At 38.1% G+C, this 19,631-nt stretch overlaps 1 protein-coding gene across 8 annotated transcripts in view; it reads left to right on the top strand.

Annotated features, from left to right (window-relative positions):
- Nucleotides 1-19,631, top strand: part of WDSUB1 (WD repeat, sterile alpha motif and U-box domain containing 1) — a 62,553-nt gene that overhangs the window by 24,885 nt on the left and 18,037 nt on the right. For 6 of the 8 annotated variants that reach the window (XM_053596917.1, XM_053596916.1, XM_053596915.1 and 3 more), the window contains exons 6-10: nt 1,835-1,868; nt 3,798-3,838; nt 3,919-4,025; nt 4,821-5,000; nt 13,809-13,949. In XM_053596917.1, coding sequence (XP_053452892.1) covers nt 1,835-1,868; nt 3,798-3,838; nt 3,919-4,025; nt 4,821-5,000; nt 13,809-13,949 — 503 coding nt within the window. The remainder of the gene's footprint in view (nt 1-1,834; nt 1,869-3,797; nt 3,839-3,918; nt 4,026-4,820; nt 5,001-13,808; nt 13,950-19,631) is intronic. The other 2 variants (XM_053596921.1, XM_053596920.1) reach the window with 2 other exon arrangements.

The raw sequence follows: 19,631 nt of genomic DNA, 5'->3' as shown, positions 1-19,631 counted from the left end.
GACCTCAAGAAATAATTGCTGGTAATTTAATCTGATTAGGGTGTTTGGGGTTGTTTTGCTGTGTGTGGGTGTGTTGATATTGTACACAGATAGTTTGACATAAAAGGCTTCATGTGGTTTCTGACGTGGGTGGCGGCCCCGCGTCTCTGCAGTGTCTCCCGGATCTGCCTGGAGTCTGTGGTTACATGCTTCCTCATCTCAAGCACGGAACTTTGTGTGCTGTTGATCTTGTCCAGCGGCTGTCTAGATATAATCAATGTGTTTCTCTTATATTCTGTAGTGAGCAGAGCTGTGGTTCAGAATAGTGGTCCACAGCCTTTTTGGTGCCAGGGACCAGTTTCATGGAAGACGATTTTCCGGGGACCCGAGGGTGGGGGTGGGGCATAAGGGAGAGGCAGGAGGTGGAGCGTAGGTGGGGATGGGGAGCAGCTACTTCCTCACAGGCCACGTACAGATACTGGTTGGCCCAGGGGTGGGGGGGTGTAGGTTTAGAGTATCACAAAACCCTAGGAATAGGGTATGAAAAAGCTTGAATACTAGTGTACCCACCTAAAAGGGAAGTCAGGGAGAAGGTAACAGGGTAGAATGTGGTGGAATGTGTGTACTGAAAAGTTGAGGGAAGAGCCATTGAGAGGCAGAAAGTGTGTAACCAGGGGCACCACACAACAGGAATTTTTGGTGTTGGTTCAACTTCAATTTAGGAAATATTTCGAGGTTTTATATTGTTTCAGTAGTTTCAAAGTATTTTATTCTGTACCTATTTATAGTGGGTTATTATTCTCCTAGTCTCTCAAACTCAGATTTCAAAATTGAAAACTAATCCTTAATCCTAATTTTCTTGCCTCAGTATCTATTGAGTTATCAAATCCTATTGTGTCTTTCTTTGACTCAATATTAGTAAAATTAGAGACAGTAGGAAGTGAGTTTTACATCCTTTTGGAGGCAGTAGGAGGTGAATTTAAAATCCTTTCTGTCTCCAAAAGTTTGCAGGTCTCTCTTCATAATCTCCCTTCATCTTGCTTGGATTCAGTTTCTTCATGTTTGGGCTTTTGCTTCTCAAATTTATTCCTATTAGGGTGTTTTGGGTTTTCACCTGTTTACATCAGCAGGTGAACCTTTTTCATTCCCCTCATGTCTGGCTATCTGTGGCCTGTGAAATTGGATTCCTCGGGCAGGCACTGAGGGTGCTTTGCAATTTTGCTTTTGTCTACACTTTGGGCCCTACTCCTTTGTCTACAGGGGTCCTCAAACTACGGCCTGCGGGCCACATGAGGCAGTGTGATTGTGTGATTGTATTTGTTCCCGTTTTGTTTTTTTTACTTCAAAATAAGATACGTGCAGTGTGCATAGGAATTTGTTCATAGTTCTTTTTTAAACTATAGTGTTCAAAAATGTGTTGTGATAAAACATATATGCATTGATTAGTAGTTAAGTTGTAGCCGTATCGATAGTAAAAAAAAATGCTATCTGAAACAGAACCTAGTAGCAAGTAATAGCTTTTCCTTGTAATGGTTTTTCTCTTTGAGTTACTAACTTGATATGGAATTGTGACTTATTTATATATCACAGATTCTTGTTCTGTGTATGGCTTTATAGTATAAATAGGCTATGTTATTGTTTTAATAAAGTTTATACTTTTCTGATAAATTTTACATATGCCATGTAGTTTCTTGAATAAAGTTTATGTATTTAAACAAAAAGAGGGTGTTCTAAATGTTTGTCAATATTTCAGTCTTTTCTTGATAAGTTACTAAAATGATTTAAAGATACTAATTACATAAAATGTGCTTTATTCTTACAGAACTTTTCACCTAGTTTCTTTTTTCTTTTAAAGATCAGTGGATAAGTCAGTTATAGTGTATGACACTGTAAGTATATCAAAATCTTAAGTGTGATCTGTGTAAGTCATGTTTATTAGACTTCAAGTTTAATAGGCATGATAGAAAAAGTATATACTTCTTACGTTTAGTATACCTCCCAAATATATACATTTCCATAAATGCTAAAATATTTATTCAGGTAATGTGTTTGTTCTGGGACAAATGACAAGCTCTTAAATGTTTAAATTATTATTATTAGAGACAGAGTCTCAATCTGTTGCCTGGGCTAAAGTGCAGTGGCATTCATTATCAGAGCCTACTGCAACCTCCAGCTCCTGGGCTCAAGTGACCCTCTTCTGTCAGACTCCCGAGTAGCTAGGAGTATAGACATGCACCACCACTCCTGGCTGATTTTTTTCTCTTTGAAATTTTTGTAGCAATGGGGTCTTGCTGTTGCCCAGGCTAATCTAGATCTCCTGCCTCAACCTCCCAAAGGGCTAGGATTAAGGCATAAGTTACCAGGCCTGGCCTTAGTAATGATTTTAAGTTGGATGGATTTTCCTTCTTTCTTTTCTTTTTTTTGAGACTGAGTTTCTAGCTGTTACCCTAGGTAGAGTACTGTGGCGTCACAGCTCACAGCAACCTCAAACTCTTGGGCTTAAAGCGATTCTCTTGCCTCAGCCTCTCAAGTAGCTGGACTACTGGCGCCCGAAGCAACATCCAGCTGTTTTTTTTGCTGCAGTTGTCATTGTTGGTTAGCTATCCCCGGGCCTGGTTTGAACCCGCCAGCCTCAGTGCATGTGGCTAATGCTGTAACCACTGTGCTATGGGCACCGAGCCAGGATGGATTTTCTATGAAGTAGATTATAGAAAATACATATTTAAAGAGCACAAATATAAAAAAAATTACTTTCAATCAATTATTAAACTTTTACACCAGGCTTCCATAAGAGTAAAGAATGAGTGTTTACCCCAGGGTTTTTGGAGAGAATAATACAAAGTACTTACGTTTCTTAGAATCCTGGCTGGATTTTAGAGAGTAGTATATGAAAGAATAGGCTATGATGGACTTGGAAAAATAGGAGTTTTTGGCTGATTCTTTGGGGTAAGGACCAAGTTGCATGTTAAGAAAAAAAAATGTTTTACATACAACAAAAGTATAGTTGATAACAATTTTCTCCAAGAAATCAGTGTTGAGTGAGCCTTACAATGATTGAGTTCAGGCTGTAGCTATTCCAACAAATAAATGGAGATAGAAATTGTCGTAGTGTAGGGGGTCAAGCAAGTAACCTACACTAGCCCTCCACATGGAAGTTCACGTCACTGAGAGTCCTACACTAGCCCTCCACATGGAAGTTCATGTCATTGAGAGTTCTGGCAGGAAATGGGAAAGAATACTCAAGGTAGGTGAAGTAGATTGTTATTATTCATGAACTTTTCTTGAGATTTTACAGCCACAAAAATAGTTTTAACATTAAATTTCCTTTGTAAAATATGTGTATGAGTCTCACTGAATACACCTAAATTTTGGATGGCCACTAAGTGTCCTCAAAATCTAAGTGATTAATTTCTAATCACTGATCCTGCAATGTGTACAAGTCAGATGCCACAGCAAAAATCAAAAGTATTTCATATAGTAGATGTCTAAATTACTATTAATAAGTTTAAACAGGTCAGCAAATACCAAGGCTCTACTAAGCGTTTCCAAGAAGGTGGTCAGTAGACGGCAGGCTGGTTAATTGAGAGTGAAATATTAACCTGTAGTTACATGTGCCACTCTCTAGCTAAAGTTTCAACTTACATTGGTAGGGTTTAGTTATCATACATCATTAGTGATATTATAATATTACTGCAAACATAGTAGTATTTATAACGAAAATATTAGAGTATGTACAAGTGTATCCCCATCTCTAAGTCTTTATCAGTAACTTTACTCCTGCCTGAGGAAATATAAGGCTTTTTCTTGTTGTTTTTCAGAATACTGGGAATATACTTCACAGGTTGACTCAGCACACCAGGTCCGAACTTAACCTCACTTTGTATTAAGATAGTTAAAAAATTAGTCAGAAGATATATAACACTTGTTTTTATTAACCAGGTATGTCACAACTTGTGCCTTTGCGCCCAATATTCCTTTACTTGCTACTGGTTCGATGGACAAAACAGTGAACATCTGGCAATTTGATGTGGAGACGCTCTGCCAAGGTTAGTAAGGGTGTCGTCTCCAACCACCTCAACCCCACACACCATTAAATTAGAAATGCAGGGCGGTGCCTGTGGCTCAAGGAGTAGGGCGCCGGTCCCATATGCCAGAGGTGGCGGGTTCAAACCTAGCCCTGGCCAAAATCAAAAAAAAAAAAAAAAAAAAAGAAATGCAGTAAAGTCTTTGACAGGTTATTCATATGGCTTTTCTCCTATAAAATGTACATTCAGATTTAATCTTAAAATAATTTTAGAGAAGCCAATGTCAAAGTGGCTGCCATACATTAAAGCTGCAGGTAGATGCTTTTGGGTCCAAACTCAGGTGTCTCACACCTTCCTTGCTTTTGTAAGCTGTGTATTTATCCTTCATACTAACTTTTCAGATAAATATTGCTTGAGGACAGAATAGAAGTTACAGTTGCATTTTGTTGGTTTTATTTTTGGCTTTACCAGGCAGTATTGCCATACAATTTAGTTCTATTTTTATCATTGTCAAAATGATTTATCATTTATCAAAATTAAGCAAATAGTGGTGCTGATATGCAGAAATTAAAATATATTTGCCTGTATGAATTTTATATAGCAAAGAAAAATTGTTTTTCTAGAGCGAAAAGGAAGAAGTTCCAAAACAGTAGTATTCAGTATAGATTTAAATAACACATAGTGATGTTTGAGTTTTTGAAATTCTTATAAGGCAGTTAAAGTAGTAAAATAGATTTAAGGAAATTTCATTTACTTTGTAATTAAAAGTGAGAATGTTTTTTGTTATTTCACTTAACCTTTTGTTTGTTTTTTAAGCAAGGAGCACAGATGATCAGCTGAAGCAATTTACTGAAGATTGGTCAGAGGAAGATGTCTCAGCATGGCTTTGTAGCCAAGGCTTAGAAGACCTTGTTGGTATTTTCAAGATGAATAACATTGATGGAAGCGAACTATTGAATCTTACAAAAGAAAGTCTGGCTGACGATTTGAAAATTGGTAAGAATAGACAATCTTAAATATCTTACAAACAACTTTTAGTATTTACTCTGAGGTTGGGTTCATTTGGGTTAATCCTTTCCTCTTTTTTCTTTTCTCTCTCTTTTTTTTTTTTTTTTTGGTGAGACAGTGTCTCACTTTGTTACCGTTGGTAGAGTGCTATGGCATCATAGCTCACAGCAACCTCAAACTCTTGGGCTCAAGCAATCCTCTTGTGTCAGTTTTTCATTTTTAGTAGAAATGGGGTCTCACTCTTGCTCAGGCTGGTCTCAAACTCGTGAGCTCAAGCAATCCACCCCCCTCACCCCCCTAGAGTGCTAGGATTACAGGTGTGAGCCACTGTGCTGGGCCTAATCCTTTCCTCTTACTGTTCTAGCACAATACTTACTACCTGTCATCTTAGCCATCCTAGTTATGAAGTGGTATTTATTACATTGAGGTTTTGATTTGCATTTACCTAATGGCTTGGAGCATCTTTCAAGTGCTTATTGACCATTTATATATTTCCTTTGGAGAAATGTCTATTCAGATCCTTTGCCCACTTTTAAATTGGGTTATTTGTCTTTTTACCATTAAGTTGTAAGAGTTGTTTATGTATTCTGAATACTAGATCATTAATCAAAAACAAGTTTAGAGTCTTAGCATCAGGCCCTATAGAACCTAACCACCAGACAGTATTACCATTATGCTCTAATAAAAGTTAACCAGAAAGTTCAAGAACTAGGATATCCATGTTGAGAGCTATTGTTAATGAAGAGTGAAATAACAAAAGAAAATTTGTTATAGAAAGCCATCTTTTAAATATAATAGCATATATTCTTTACATAGTAAATACTCATATAGCATATGAGACTATTAAAAGCTCTTGGAAGTTTATGGCCTTTTAAGGAGTTAACAGAAAAGTGATTTGGTGAAAATATTTAGGTTGATGGTTATACTGTATACTCAGGTCTTGCCATGAAAGTCACTTTTTTAGTCTTGTTTTCTAATACTTGTTTTCTAATTTATTTATTCTTCCTGAGAGTAGGTGATAGAATCCAGGTTTATTTGGTTGGGGTTTGTTTGTTTGTTTATTTGTTTGTTTTGCAGTTTTTGGTCGGGGCTGGGTTTGAACCCACCACCTCCAGCATGTGGGGCGGCGCCCTACTCCATTGAGCCACAGGCACGCCTGGTTTATTTGTTTTTAATTGGGATGAATTTAGCATGTTAGGTGATTTCTCACTGATCTCTTATAATGAAATCTTAATACCTTGTCAGGCAGAAGTACTTGACAATGTAAAGTAATTTCAGATTCAATAAAAGATGTTTGAAAACATAACAGACATATAAAAACAGTGAATAAAATAGAATTCTGTTTTTATAGCCATGTAAATAAAGAATAAGACATTCTTCCAGGATTCAATTGATGGCCTGAAATAGTTTTTAGAGGATGACTCTCAGGTTTAGCAGTAGTGATCATTGTTAAGGTCAGTGAAATGGGTTTTGAAAATATGGGGCCCAAGCCAAATTGAAATGCAATTAACATCACTTTTGTGGCAGTCTAATAGCAGAATTTGAAAAATCATTATTATGAATGGAGACAAAAATGTTGCGTATTCTTTAGTAAATAAGGAATCTGATTTATACTTGGCCTGAAAGTTTGGAATTTGTTGAGTTAGCAAACTCAACAAATTAAACACAGAATAAATTAGTAAATAAATAGACTAGGACATTTATTTTCTCATCATTCTAAAGTATTTAAAGTTTTTGGAAAACTTTTTTTTTTTTTTTGTGGTTTTTCGCCGGGCTGGGTTTGAACCCGCCACCTCCGGCATATGGGATCGGCACCCTACTCCTCGAGCCACAGGCGCCGCCCAGTTTTTGGAAAACTTTTATTATAAAGGATCAAGAGGCTAACTTTAATCTTCTACAAGTGCTATTTTAAGCTATAATGAATTTTTTCGAGTCTTGAATTTTGAGAAAAGAAAACTTTTCTGAAAACAATAAATTGGACTAATAGAGATACAATTGGGTCTAGAAACAAATGTGTTAAGAGGTAAACTGATGAGTATAAATGCCAATGAACTTTACTTTTTAATGCATAACTTTGTTATTTATGTTTGCCTTTGAGAAATAACTGTTAAGATGGATTCTATGTCAATGCAAAAAAAGTCAGAATTTGTTCAACATTGAGCATATGAAAGAAGTTGATTAATGGTACAGTAAAATACACTGGGTCGTTTAAGACTAAAGTAGTACACATACCTGTTATGTTTAACCCTTAAAAGATACTTGTATTTTTAAGGTATTGAGAGTCTATTAAGTCTTTTTTCAATGAGTCTTTTGTAAATATACAATAAGGGAAGTTTCTGTAGACTTGAATGTGTTTGAATCTGGTGCTTTAACCAAGGATAGTCATTTTCCAGGATTGTGTTAATGACAGCTTAGGGTACAAAAAATATACTGTTTTTGGGGCAGCGCCTGTGGCTCAGTGAGCAGGGCGCCGGCCCCATATACCGAGGGTGGCGGGTTCAAACCCGGCCCCGGCCAAACTGCAACAAAAAAATAGCCGGGCGTTGTGGCGGGCGCCTGTGGTCCCAGCTACTCGGGAGGCTGAGGCAGGAGAATCGCCTAAGCCCAGGAGTTGGAGGTTGCTGTGAGCTGTGTGACGCCACGGCACTCTACCGAGGGCAATAAAGTGAAACTCTGTCTCTACAAAAAAAAAAAAAATATACTGTTTTTGTTAGGGAATAACTTCTTATATCTCGTCCTACATTTACATGAGGAATGTGCAGACAGAAAATAGATTCAAAAGATCCTGGCTGTTGAGAGGGATATGTCGTAAGACATTTTTAAATTTTTAAATTCACAAATTCATATCTCGTTCAAAAGGCATAAAGTATGAAAGGTGAAGAGCAAGAAAGTCAATTTTACATGTGGTATTAGGCAAACAGGAAGTCCACAAATAGGCCACAGGGCTTCTGTCTGCTCATTGGCTTCAGTTAATATCTGGGCCTTGGGAACATTCCAAATTGCTGCATATCTTGGAGTTGGGAAATATCTTGGAGTTGGGAATTGCTGTAGATGATAAAATGGCAGAAACTTGGAATGACAAGATGCCAAGGAACTATTGTATATCAGGTCAGTGTTTATGCTTACATTCAGATAATACTCTGATGCCTAATTGGGGATGAGATTTTATTCAAAGGTTTCACTCTTCCCTTTGGTCTTTTCTTTCCTAGAAATCATAAAAGCACACAAGATATTTTTTACCATTTCCAATTTACAAATAACATTGAGGCTAGGTGCGGTGGCTCACGCCTTGGGAAGCTGAGGTGGGAGGATCCCTTGAGCTCAGGAGTCGGAGACTAGCCTGAGCAAGAGTGAGACCCTGTCTCTACTAAAAATAGAAAAAACTATCCAGCCATCGTGGCAGGTGCCTGTAGTCCCAGCTACTTGGGAGGCTAAGACAAAGAGATCACTTGAGCCCAAGAGTTTGAGTTGCTAGGAGCCATGATGCCACAGCACTCTACTTAGGACAAGAGTGAGACTTCATCTCCAAAAAAAATAAAAAATAAAATAAATAAAAATAACATTGAATTTTAACATCTTCACATCTTTAGATTTTGAAGGTTTCATGTTTTAGTTCCTAGTAATACTTCATTTTATAGATTTTCACTTGTTGCCTAACTATAGGTGCATACACTGTTAATTGAACGCTTACTGTTTTTGCATTATGTATGATTAAAGTGAAATAGTCCATTTAAATCTAGTTACTGTGCACTGACCATGGTGGGAGGAGCACAATACTTCCAGCTTAGCTGCTGCTCTTGGTTGGCCCAGCCCACTTTGCAGTGAGTGCTTGTTGGACATTGTGATGTTTCCTTTTCTCAGGCCTGTCCCATGCCCTGTTGCTTCCTTCCACTCAGATGTCAACTCTAGGTCTTAATGGCTGGTGGTGGTTTATCCTCACCTACGTATACGTGTATTGTGGGGTTCACAAGGACACTTTGCTACCTTGTTTTGTTGGAAATATCCATTTGATTTGAATTTGCTAATCTAGGTGCTCTGTTTTTATGTGGGGATTCAGAGAAATTAAAAAACTACCACCATCTTCTCTAAGTGCCCTATTAAACATTTCTACTATATAGTTGTGTTTTTCTTTCCTTTCTTTATACATTTTATGTGTTCTCTTATTTTCTCTTGATCACTCTGTTCAGAAATTTGACTTTTTAAACTAAAATTTACTTAAGGCCTGGCGCAGTGGCTCACACCTGTGATCCTAGCACTCTAGGAGGCCAAGGTGGTTGGATTGTTTGAGCTCAGTAGTCCAAGACCAGCCTAAGAGCGAGACCCTGTCTCTAAAAATACCCCGGAGTTGTGGCAGGCACCAGTAAGACCCAGTTACTTACTGGTCTTACTGGGAGGCTGAGGCAAGGGGATCACTTGAGCCCAAGAGTTTGAGGTTGTTGTGAACTGTGATGCCACGGCACTCTACCAAGGGTGACAGAGTGAGACTCTGTCTCAAAAAAATGAATAAAATAAAGTTTATTTTAAAAAGAAAAAAAAGCAGTGCTGGGCACAGTGGCTCACACCTATAATCTCAGCACTTAGGGAGGGCAAGGTGGGAGAGTCACTTTAGACTAGGAGGTTGAGACCAGCTTGGGCAATATAGCAAGACCCAGTCTCTACAAATAAATAGAAAGTTAGCTGGGTGTAGTGGTGTGCCTGGAGTCACAGCTGCTATGGAGGCTGAATCAGGAGAATAGCTCGAGCCCAGGAGTTTGAGGTTGCTACGAGGTATGACAACACCACTGTACTCCAAGCTGGGCAACAGAGAGAGACCCTGTCTCAAAAAAAATAAATAAAAATACAAAGCAGCTTTAAAAGGTTTCTTTCTGGGAAATCAGCTTTTGGTTCTGTTGTTCTCCGTTTTGGCAGTGGAGAGGAGATAGAGAGACCACACAGTGCTCTGGCTGGTTAGTTCCAGGCTCTCGTGCTGGCCTGTTGTCCAGCGTCCAGCTGATTCTCCTCATGCTGCTCTGGCGATGATGTTGCGGAGCACAGCTGAGGAGAGTGAAGGGCATGAGTAGAATGGTCTCTTCCACTTGGGTCCCCAAACCTGTGCTTGGACTATCCTTTTCCATCTCTTACTCTGCAGCCCATTTTCCTTCTGTTTCCTCAGGGGTTTTCAGAGTTTAGTTTTATACATTTGATGGTTATTAATTTTTTTTTTTTTTTTTTGTAGAGACAGAGTCTCACTGTACCGCTCTCGGGGTAGAGTGCCGTGGCGTCACACGGCTCACAGCAACCTCTAACTCTCGGGCTTATGCGATTCTCTTGCCTCAGCCTCCCGAGCAGCTGGGACTACAGGCGCCCGCCACAACGCCCGGCTATTTTTTTTTGTTGTTGCAGTTTGGCCGGGGCTGGGTTTGAACCCGCCACCCTCGGCATATGGAGCCGGCGCCCTACTCACTGAGCCACAGGCGCCGCCCCGGTTATTAATTTCTATATTCCATCAAATTTACACTTACGTAGCATTTCTAGAGTTGGGTAAGGGGAAAGGAAGAGGGAAAAGGAGCTGGTGGCCTATTTTAAAACTTGTCATCAAGAACCAGATACCTTTTCAGGATTATAGTAAATAGCCAGATTTTGCCTATTACCTGGATTTATGGTTTATTAGCCCTTAGCTGCTAAGCAGTCCTTTCTTTCTGAGAAGCTAAGTTTATAACATTTATTTACAGCCTTCAATCACAAAAGGATATTTGTTTCTGGTTAAACTCTGTGGATATAGTTTGGTAAATGGTTCACTGTGGACAGTGTTTTTCAACCTTTTTTATCTCACGACACCCTTGAACCTATAGTTAAATTTCCATGCACACTTAAATTATGTTGGTCAAAAGAAAAAGAATAAAGAAAAAGAATATACTTTGCTTTGAACTTCTTTCAGTAGTAGTTAATCATCTTAAAAATTTTCTCAGCACTCCTAAGATCTCTTAGAGCACACAGTTGAGAATCACTGCCTTAGGCTTGGTGCCTGTAGCTCAGTGGTTAGGGTGCCGGTCACATTCACCAGGGCTGGTGGGTTTGAACCCAGCCCGGGCCTGCTAAACAACAATGACAACTGAATGAAAAAATAGGCAGGTACCTGTAGTCCCAGCTACTGGGAGGCTGAGGCAAGAGAATTGCTTAAGCCTAAGAGTTTGAGGTTGCTGTGAGTTGTGATGACACAGCACTCTACTGAGGGTGACATACTGAGACTCTGTCTCAAAAAAAAGAAAAAGAAAATCACTGCCTTAGGGCAAGGTGATCTGACTTCATTTTTATTTCTATTTTATCTTTTTTCTGACTTCATTTTATTTTATTTTTTAAAATTTTTTAAGGCCAACATGGAGCAAAGTTTATTGAGGAAGAGAAAGAGAGGTTTACAAAGTAAGGGCGAGATACAGGCTTGAGCAGGCTACGTTCACCACAGACGATGAATGGGCCCCATTGGCAGGCAAGTAGGCAAAGAGGCCCTGACTTCATTTTTAAATGACATTAAAATTGGATCAGGAAACACCCAATTTAACCTTTTCTTATCCGGGGAATTTTGAATTAGGCCTTGTATATTTTCTATTATAAGTATTAGCATTCAGTACATATGTATAATATTTTTGCCAGAGAAGAATATATTTTCCCCCACAATATTAACTGAAGGCTACTGTCTAATAGCATGCACTAGAATAGTGGTTCTCAACCTTCTTAGTGCCGTGGCCCTTTAATACAGTTCCTGTGGGTCGTGACCCATTGAGAACCGCTGCTCTAGAAACACTCATGACCGTTTATTGAGCCCTGTCTACCCAGGCGGAGGATTTTCACTTGGAAGCATAACCCAGTCATACTAGATTTTCTACATCTCAGCCTCCAATACTGTCACTTCAGCAAATCTTGATCTCATCAAATCTTCAATCTGTTGCTCATCCCTATCTGTTAAATTATCTCTCTCTACTCTCCTTTCTCTTCTTAGTAATCTTAGAGTTTGTGGTCCATCATTATAACTCTTATTAAGCCATCCAATTTATTTTCCTGGCAAAATAAAAATACAAGGCTTTGGCTAAAACCCTTGAAAAATGCAGCATTATGAATGGGAAAATCCTATTGGACTTATAAACTGTCATGAGTTAGTGTTTCTCATTTTGTTACATTAATGCTGTCTTTGGTGATGAGACACCCATGTGCTTGACTTTAGAGGGACCGTTCCCTAAGTAGGCACTTTTGTACTGAAATAGCTTTCTTGTGAACCTGGATAGTGATTTCATAAAAAATCTGATGGATCTCTTCAAGTCCACAAATGTTTTTGTGGAATCATTCAGCAAGTAAAAGAAATCATTGATTCATGTTGTGGTACTTTAAAAAATTGCTTTAAAAGTCCTTAGTTTAGTTTCCATGAATTACATAGGAAAAGAGTCATAGGAAAGCAGCCCCTAAGTGGCAGCCAGCTACCAAGTTGACACACCACATGTACATAAATGTGGGCAGTGAGCATAAATGATTTAAGTCGTGTACTCCTCACGGCACAGTGGGCAACATGAGCTTCCCTGAGCCCTGTAAATCTCATGGGGGCAGTTTATGTTTGTGTCACAGCTAAGGAATCCTGAGCTTATAAAATCCCCAGTCTTGTAATGAGGCTGCTAGCAAACAAGCCTAAGAGGAAGACATTACCTTTAGACTGGTGTTTAGGAAAACTAAACTTCCCCAAATTAATTATACTAGACCCCTTAAAATTAAAAATTAAGGCTGGTTTTGGTGGCTCATGCTTATAATCTCAGCACTTTGTTAGGCCAAGGCAGGAGGATCACTTGATGGCAGTTCAAGACCAGCTTGGGCAACATAATAAGACTTCTGTCTCTACAAAAAAACGAAAAATTACCTGGGCATGGTGGTGTGTGCCTATAGTCCCAGCTATCTGAGAATCACTTGAGCCTGGGAGTTTGAGGTTACGGTGAGCTACAATGACGCCACTGCTTTCTAGCCTAGGCAACAGAGTGAGAATGTATCTCTTTAAAAAAAAAAAAAAAAATTAGAGTTAAGATAGTTTTTACAAATTAAAATTAAGAATAAAAATAAATGAAACTTGTGCATGTAGTTTTGGGCAAATGGGTGACCTTTATTAGGGATTACACTTCACATAACAATCAGCAAATATGTCTAATTTTATTAAATTAAAAAATAATGATAATATGACATTTTTACATTATTAATCCAAACATCTCTATAAGTGCTTTTTAGGAATTTTTTTTTTTTTTTTTTTGTAGAGACAGAGTCTCACTTTATGGCCCTGGGTAGAGTGCCATGGCCTCACACAGCTCACAGCAACCTCCAACTCCTGGGCTTAAGCGATTCTCTTGCCTCAGCCTCCCGAGTAGCTGGGACTACAGGCGCCCACCACAACACCCAGCTATTTTTTGGTTGCAGTTTGGCCGGGGCCGGGTTTGAACCCGCCACCCTCGGTATATGGGGCCGGCGCCCTACCGACTGAGCCACAGGCGCCGCCCTAGGAATTTTTTTTGTTGTATACATAAAGTACTAATGTCTGGCAACCTGAAATTCTTGAGCTTTCAGAATCTAAATTTGTTTAAAATAAGCTATCTACTAGCTGCTGATATATATTAGCAATATAGTATTTTATTGCAAAGCTTTATTAAGGAATTTATAAAGGAAACAGTTCCATGTGGTAAAAGAGCATGTTGGAAGATTTTTGGTTATAGTTGTAAAATCTCTATTTGCAAAAGACTTGCATAAGAATTTACCAGTAGTTCTTCAGCCTTAACAATAATTTGTTTTTAGAATCTCTAGGGCTGCGTAATAAATTGCTGAGAAAAATTGAAGAGCTCATGTCCAAGGTTAAATCTATTTCTTCTGGAATGCCTGATGAGTTTATATGTCCGATAACTAGGGAACTTATGACAGACCCAGTGATCGCATCAGGTACGTGGATGCCTTTTTAACTCATTAGACCTAAGGTAAACAATTGAACATTGTATATTTCACAGTAAAATTGGACAGAATAGTTTTGGCATCTAGACCAGTAGATTAAGTTTTACAGGTTTTACTTAAACTTGTGAAATGTGAATCTAGTTATCAGGATAGAAAGCTAAAATACTATTATTTAAAGATAGACTGTTGGGATCTCTGATGTTTCTTTTGTCTCTTGAACAACCTTACTGAAATCAGAATTTAAGATTGTGAGGTTGGATCGTTCCACCTTAATTTGTAATGATTGCCACAAACATAGACGTAGATAGTGGTAATCAGCGAATCCACAATATGTATTTTTTTTTTGATGTTGGCCTACAACTTTATATATTTCCATATACTGGCTTAGTCTGTAATTTTCCCTTGTGGCCCTGTAGTACATTTTATTTGACTCTTGTGCTCGTTTGTGTGTGTATGTGTTGGCAAATGCTTATACTGTAAAAGAGCACGGTGCTGATCTCTCAGTATATTTCTTTCTGTTACCTCACTTAGAGTTATTTCCATGGGATATGTGCCCCAGAGCAGAATTAATCAGAGAATATTTTACAAATAGGAAAAACAACAGTTTTGATAAATCTTGTTAGATTTGTTATTAGACTGTTTTCTACAAAAAAGAAACCAGAGTACTACCAGCAATATATTTAAGCGTGCCTGTTTTTCCACAGTTTTGTAATCATTGAATTTTATAAACCTATTTATTTTTGCTAGTTTAACAGTTTGAAACTGAATCCCTTATTTTGCTAGGGAGGCAGTGAATTTTTCTGCATGGCAGTTTACCATTTAAATATGCATGGGGAAGGCCAGGCACGGTGGCTCAAGGCTATACTCCTAGCATTCTGGGAGGCTAAGGCAGGAGGATCACTTGAAGCCAGGAGTTTGAGGTTGTGGTGAGCTGGGCTGATGCCACAGCACTGTAGTCTGGGCAACAGAGTGAGACACTGTCTCCAAAAAAAAAAAGAAAAAAAAAATTGCATGGGTATAAAATAACCTATTCACCTTCTTTGATAATCAACTTACAAGGGACTTATATAATTATGTATTGTATTAACAATATTAGTGGAGCTATTCGTATTGAGTTTTATCATTTTAATATATTTGATTATTGCTGCATGCTCTGAATTTTTGTAGGTATAAGTACTTTCCCTTTATACAACTATAGACATTTTCTTCCGGTTAAAAAAAAAAAAAAGCTTAGTTCTGTTATGTTTGGAATGTTATGTTTGCTCTGAGTTAAGATTAAACCAAGAGAATGTTTGAATTTTTTTGCAAATTTTTAAAATTGTAAAATAATATATGCTCATTGTATAAAAATTTCCCAAACATAAAAAAGATATAAAGTAAAAACCACTTCATTTATCTAGTCCTGAATCCCAGGTCCCAAAGGCAAGAACCAGGACTGGTTTAGCATATACTACTGGATATTTTTCCCTGTGTATGCTTATAGATCACATTTTTAATACCAGTAGAATCCATATTTGCAAAACTGGGCTTATACTATTCTATATCATACTTTTTTTGTCAATCAATTTTTTTCTTTTTTTAAATTTCAGATTAATATGAGGGTACAATTAGGTTACATTGTTTGTGTTTGTTAGGTGAAGTCCAAGTTGTAGTTGAGCCCTTCACCCAGGAGGAGTGCCATATACTCCTACAATTGTGCCCCTTAGGTGAGAGCACATCAGTTCCCCTCTTCTTGCTCCTTTCCCCTTCCACAACTTGAATTTAATTGTGTTTATCTTTTGTGTGGACATGTAGTGATTCATCTACTGATTTCACATTAGTATGAATATTCACATTGGATGCTTTTATATTCTTCTGATACTTTACTAAGGAGAATATTCTTTAACTCCTTTCAGATTAATACAAAAGATGTAAAGTCTTAATTAATTTATTTTTATTTTTTATTTTTTTTTTGCAGTTTTTGGCCGGGGCTGGGTTTGAACCCTCCACCTCCGGCATATGGGGCTGGCATCTTACTCCTTTGAGCCACAGGTGCCCCCCAAGTCTTGATCTTTTTTGTGGCTAAATAGTATTGCACGGTACACATATACCCCAGTTTATTAATCCTTTCACGGATTGATGGGCATTTGGAGTGTTTCCACATTGTGGCAATTGTGAATTGAGCTTTGATAAACAGTCTAGTGCAAATGTCTTTATGGTAAAATGATTTTTTTCCTTCTGGGTGGATACCTAGTAATGTGATTGCAGGATTGAATGGAAGGTCTACTTTTAGCTTTTTGAGAATTTTCCATACTTCTTTCCAAAGAGGCTGTATTAGTTTGCAAGAGTATGTTTGAATCTTTAAACAGTGTAAATTTCATACTTTTTGGGTACAATGTCTGTGGACATTTGCCTGTTTTACGTGTGTAATCATCTCTAAGTGCTGTTTAATTTTTCATTAGTTTTCAGGGAAAGAAGGTGGTATCACTTTCTCTAACTTGTTTTTTTTTTAAAGGCTATATATTATTCAGGGGTGTCTGTGTCCTATAATTTCATTCCTTGTTTATTTTTTGCTATTATAAAATGTGCAGGATTGTATAAATTTATCTTTGTTGTCTTAATGTGAGTATTTCTATAGCTAAATTCCCTACAGGTGAAATTACTAATACTGACAAATTGCCCTTTTCAGCAGAGCAAAAGGGTTCTTTGCTTTATATTGGGGTATTAGCAATATTTTAATCTTTCTCAGTCTGATAAATGAAAAGTAACCTCTGTTTGCATTTCTTTGTATAATACTGAATTTGAGCACTTTTTTTTTTTTTTTTAACCTGTTCATGATTTTCTTATGTGACTCTTTCATTCCTAAGCATTTGGTTAATGTTCATTTCCTTTATTTTTAATGTTTATTCTTCAATAAGATACACTTCCAGGAGGCCATGTGGCTGTGTAGTTGAGTGCGTGCACTGCAGAGCCAGACTGCCTGAGTCTCTTTCGTTATATATTAGCCATGTGATCTTGTGGGAGGCTGGATAACCTCTCTGTGCCTCATGGTCCTCATGTATAAAACAGGGGTAATAGTACTAAGGAGGATAGTAGGGGAAGGAACATTTCCCAGAAAAGGGAATGGGGTACTGAGCAAACAGTATCTACTACAAAGATTTTTTTTCTCCATGTTTTCCATGTCTTTAATTTCTGAGTAATGTACGCTTTCAATTTATATCTTCTATAAAACCATTTTAAAGTGTGCAAGTGGTTTAATTAATGTCAAACCTATTTTTTAGAGGAAAGGTGTCTAGTTTTGTTACATGAGATAAAAGTAATGAAAGCACTTTTTTTTCCTTTAAATACTTCTTTGGGGAAAGGAATCCCACACTTTTAGTCAATGAAGAGAAACATTTTTACAGTAGTCTTTTAAATATTATGCCATGAATTATTAAATTCTATTAATAATTAATAATTCTATTAATAATATAAATATCTATTATGCCATGAATTAAAGGTTCCAGAAGCTCAGGGAGGTGCCTTTTCCTTGAATGTGGCAAAGCTTGCTATGCCTGTTATGCCATGAATGCATAGGGAATGGATTCCAGCACCTTCTATTCCTGTTCTCTTGGATCTCCTGTGTGCTAAGCTGTACACCTATTATGCCATGTGTTCATGGGGAACAGGTTCCAGCACTTTATGCTCCTGCTAACTGGTTCTCTTGGATCTCCTGTGTGCTAAGCTGTACACCTATTATGCCATGTGTTCATGGGGAACAGGTTCCAGCACTTTATGCTCCTGCTAACTGGTTCTCTTGGTTCTCCTGTGTGCTATGCTGTACACCTATTATGCCATGTGTTCATGGGGAACAGGTTCCAGCACTTTATGCTCCTGCTAACTGGTTCTCTTGGTTCTCCTGTGTGCTATGCTGTACACCTATTATGCCACGAGTTCATGGGGAACAGATTCCAGCACCTTATGCTCCTGCTTCATTGGTTCTCTTGGTTCTCCTGTGTGCTAAGCTGTATGCCTATTATGCCATGAATTCATAGGGAATGGGTTCCAGGAGCTCAGGCTCCTTTCCGTTAGTTCTCACAAAGTGGGCTTCTCTGGGTGGCGCAGGCTGGTGCTTCAGATGAACCCAGGTACCTTTCTCTTTGACTTCCTTCTTTTTCTGATCATTTTCCTACACACATTTCAGGAGCTATCTTGGCTCTTAGAGTGCTTGATATGCTCAATATGAACATTAATCCTCTTGGCAAGGATCTTGCCCTTGTTTGTTTACAACAATGCCAACAGCATGCTGGATGACACTGTAGACTCTTCCAATTTTACCATGGTAACACCTGTGTGGCATGCCTTTTTCAATAGTAGCCATTCCCCTGATGTCTACAGTATCACCTTTCTTGTAGATTCACATATATGTGGCCAAAGGAGCAACTCCAGGTTTTCTAAAAGGCCTAGAGAACATGTATCGTGGGCCTCTCCTCTTTCCCTTTGTGTTTGTCATTTTGGTGAATTACTGGAAGATGGTATTTCAGGCCAAAGGGTGAAAGCATGTTTCTTCTGAAAGGAGTTTGAGCTTTTCCTTGTATGTTTTGTTCAATTTCAATGGACATTTGTAAAACTCAAGTTGCAAAATTAGTTTTTGCTATATTATTGATACATCTATTGATATCTATATATCAGTATATAGATATCATGCTTAATTGTTTAATTCAAATCCTCTATAATATTACCATATAGTGGAACTATCCGTAGTGATGGAAATGTTTCATGTCTGCACTGTCCAGTACAGTAGCGGCTAGCCACGTATTGAGCACTTGACATGTGACTGAGGATCTGAATTTAACCATTTTTAGATTAAATTCAGATAGCATATGTACAGTATTGCACAGTGCAACTCTGTAATCCAACATATTTTTGATAAGCTTTATTGAGATACAATTTACACACAAATCCCTGCTTTTAAGCATGCAGTTTGAGTTTTTACAAATGTATACACCTGTGTACACACCATCACAATCAAGATAGAACATCATCTCAGAAAGGTTTCTTGTGTCCTTTGCAATCTCTCACTCCACCTTGGCCTTTAGGTAACTGCTGATCTGCATCTTGGCACTATAGTTTATATTTGCCTTTGCTAGAATTTGATATAAGTGGAATCCAGCAGTATGAACTCTTTAGGCAGCAGAATGTTTTTTGGGATGGATTTATCATGTGTGTATCAGTAATCCATTCCTTTTTATTGCTCCATAGCGTTCCATTCCATAGATACACCACAATGTGTTTATCCTTAAACCTGTTAATGACTTCCTAGGTCTTTCAAATTTGTAGCTATTGTGAGTAAAGCTTCTCTAACATTCACATGTGGAATTTCTTTTTTTTTAGAAACAGAGTCTCATTCTGTTGACTAGGCTCGAGTGTCATGGCATCAGCCTAACTTACAGCAACTTCAAACTCCTGGGTTCAAGTGATCTCCTACTTCAGCCTCTCAAGTAGTTGGATGTATAGGTGCCTGCCACAATACCCAGGTTATTTTTTTGAGACAGAGTCTCACTTTGTCACCCTCAGTAGAGTGCTGTGACATCATAGCTCACAGCAACTTCTAACTCTTGAGCTAAGCGATTCTCTTGCCTCAACCTCCCAAGTAGCTGGAACTACAGGTGACTGCCACAACATTCAGCTATTTTTAGAGACAAGGTCTTTATG

Source organism: Nycticebus coucang, chromosome 7, assembly GCF_027406575.1.
Source record: "Nycticebus coucang isolate mNycCou1 chromosome 7, mNycCou1.pri, whole genome shotgun sequence".
In the NCBI taxonomy this organism is placed as follows: Eukaryota; Metazoa; Chordata; class Mammalia; order Primates; family Lorisidae; genus Nycticebus; species Nycticebus coucang.
This window is presented reverse-complemented; position numbering and strand designations above follow the sequence as displayed.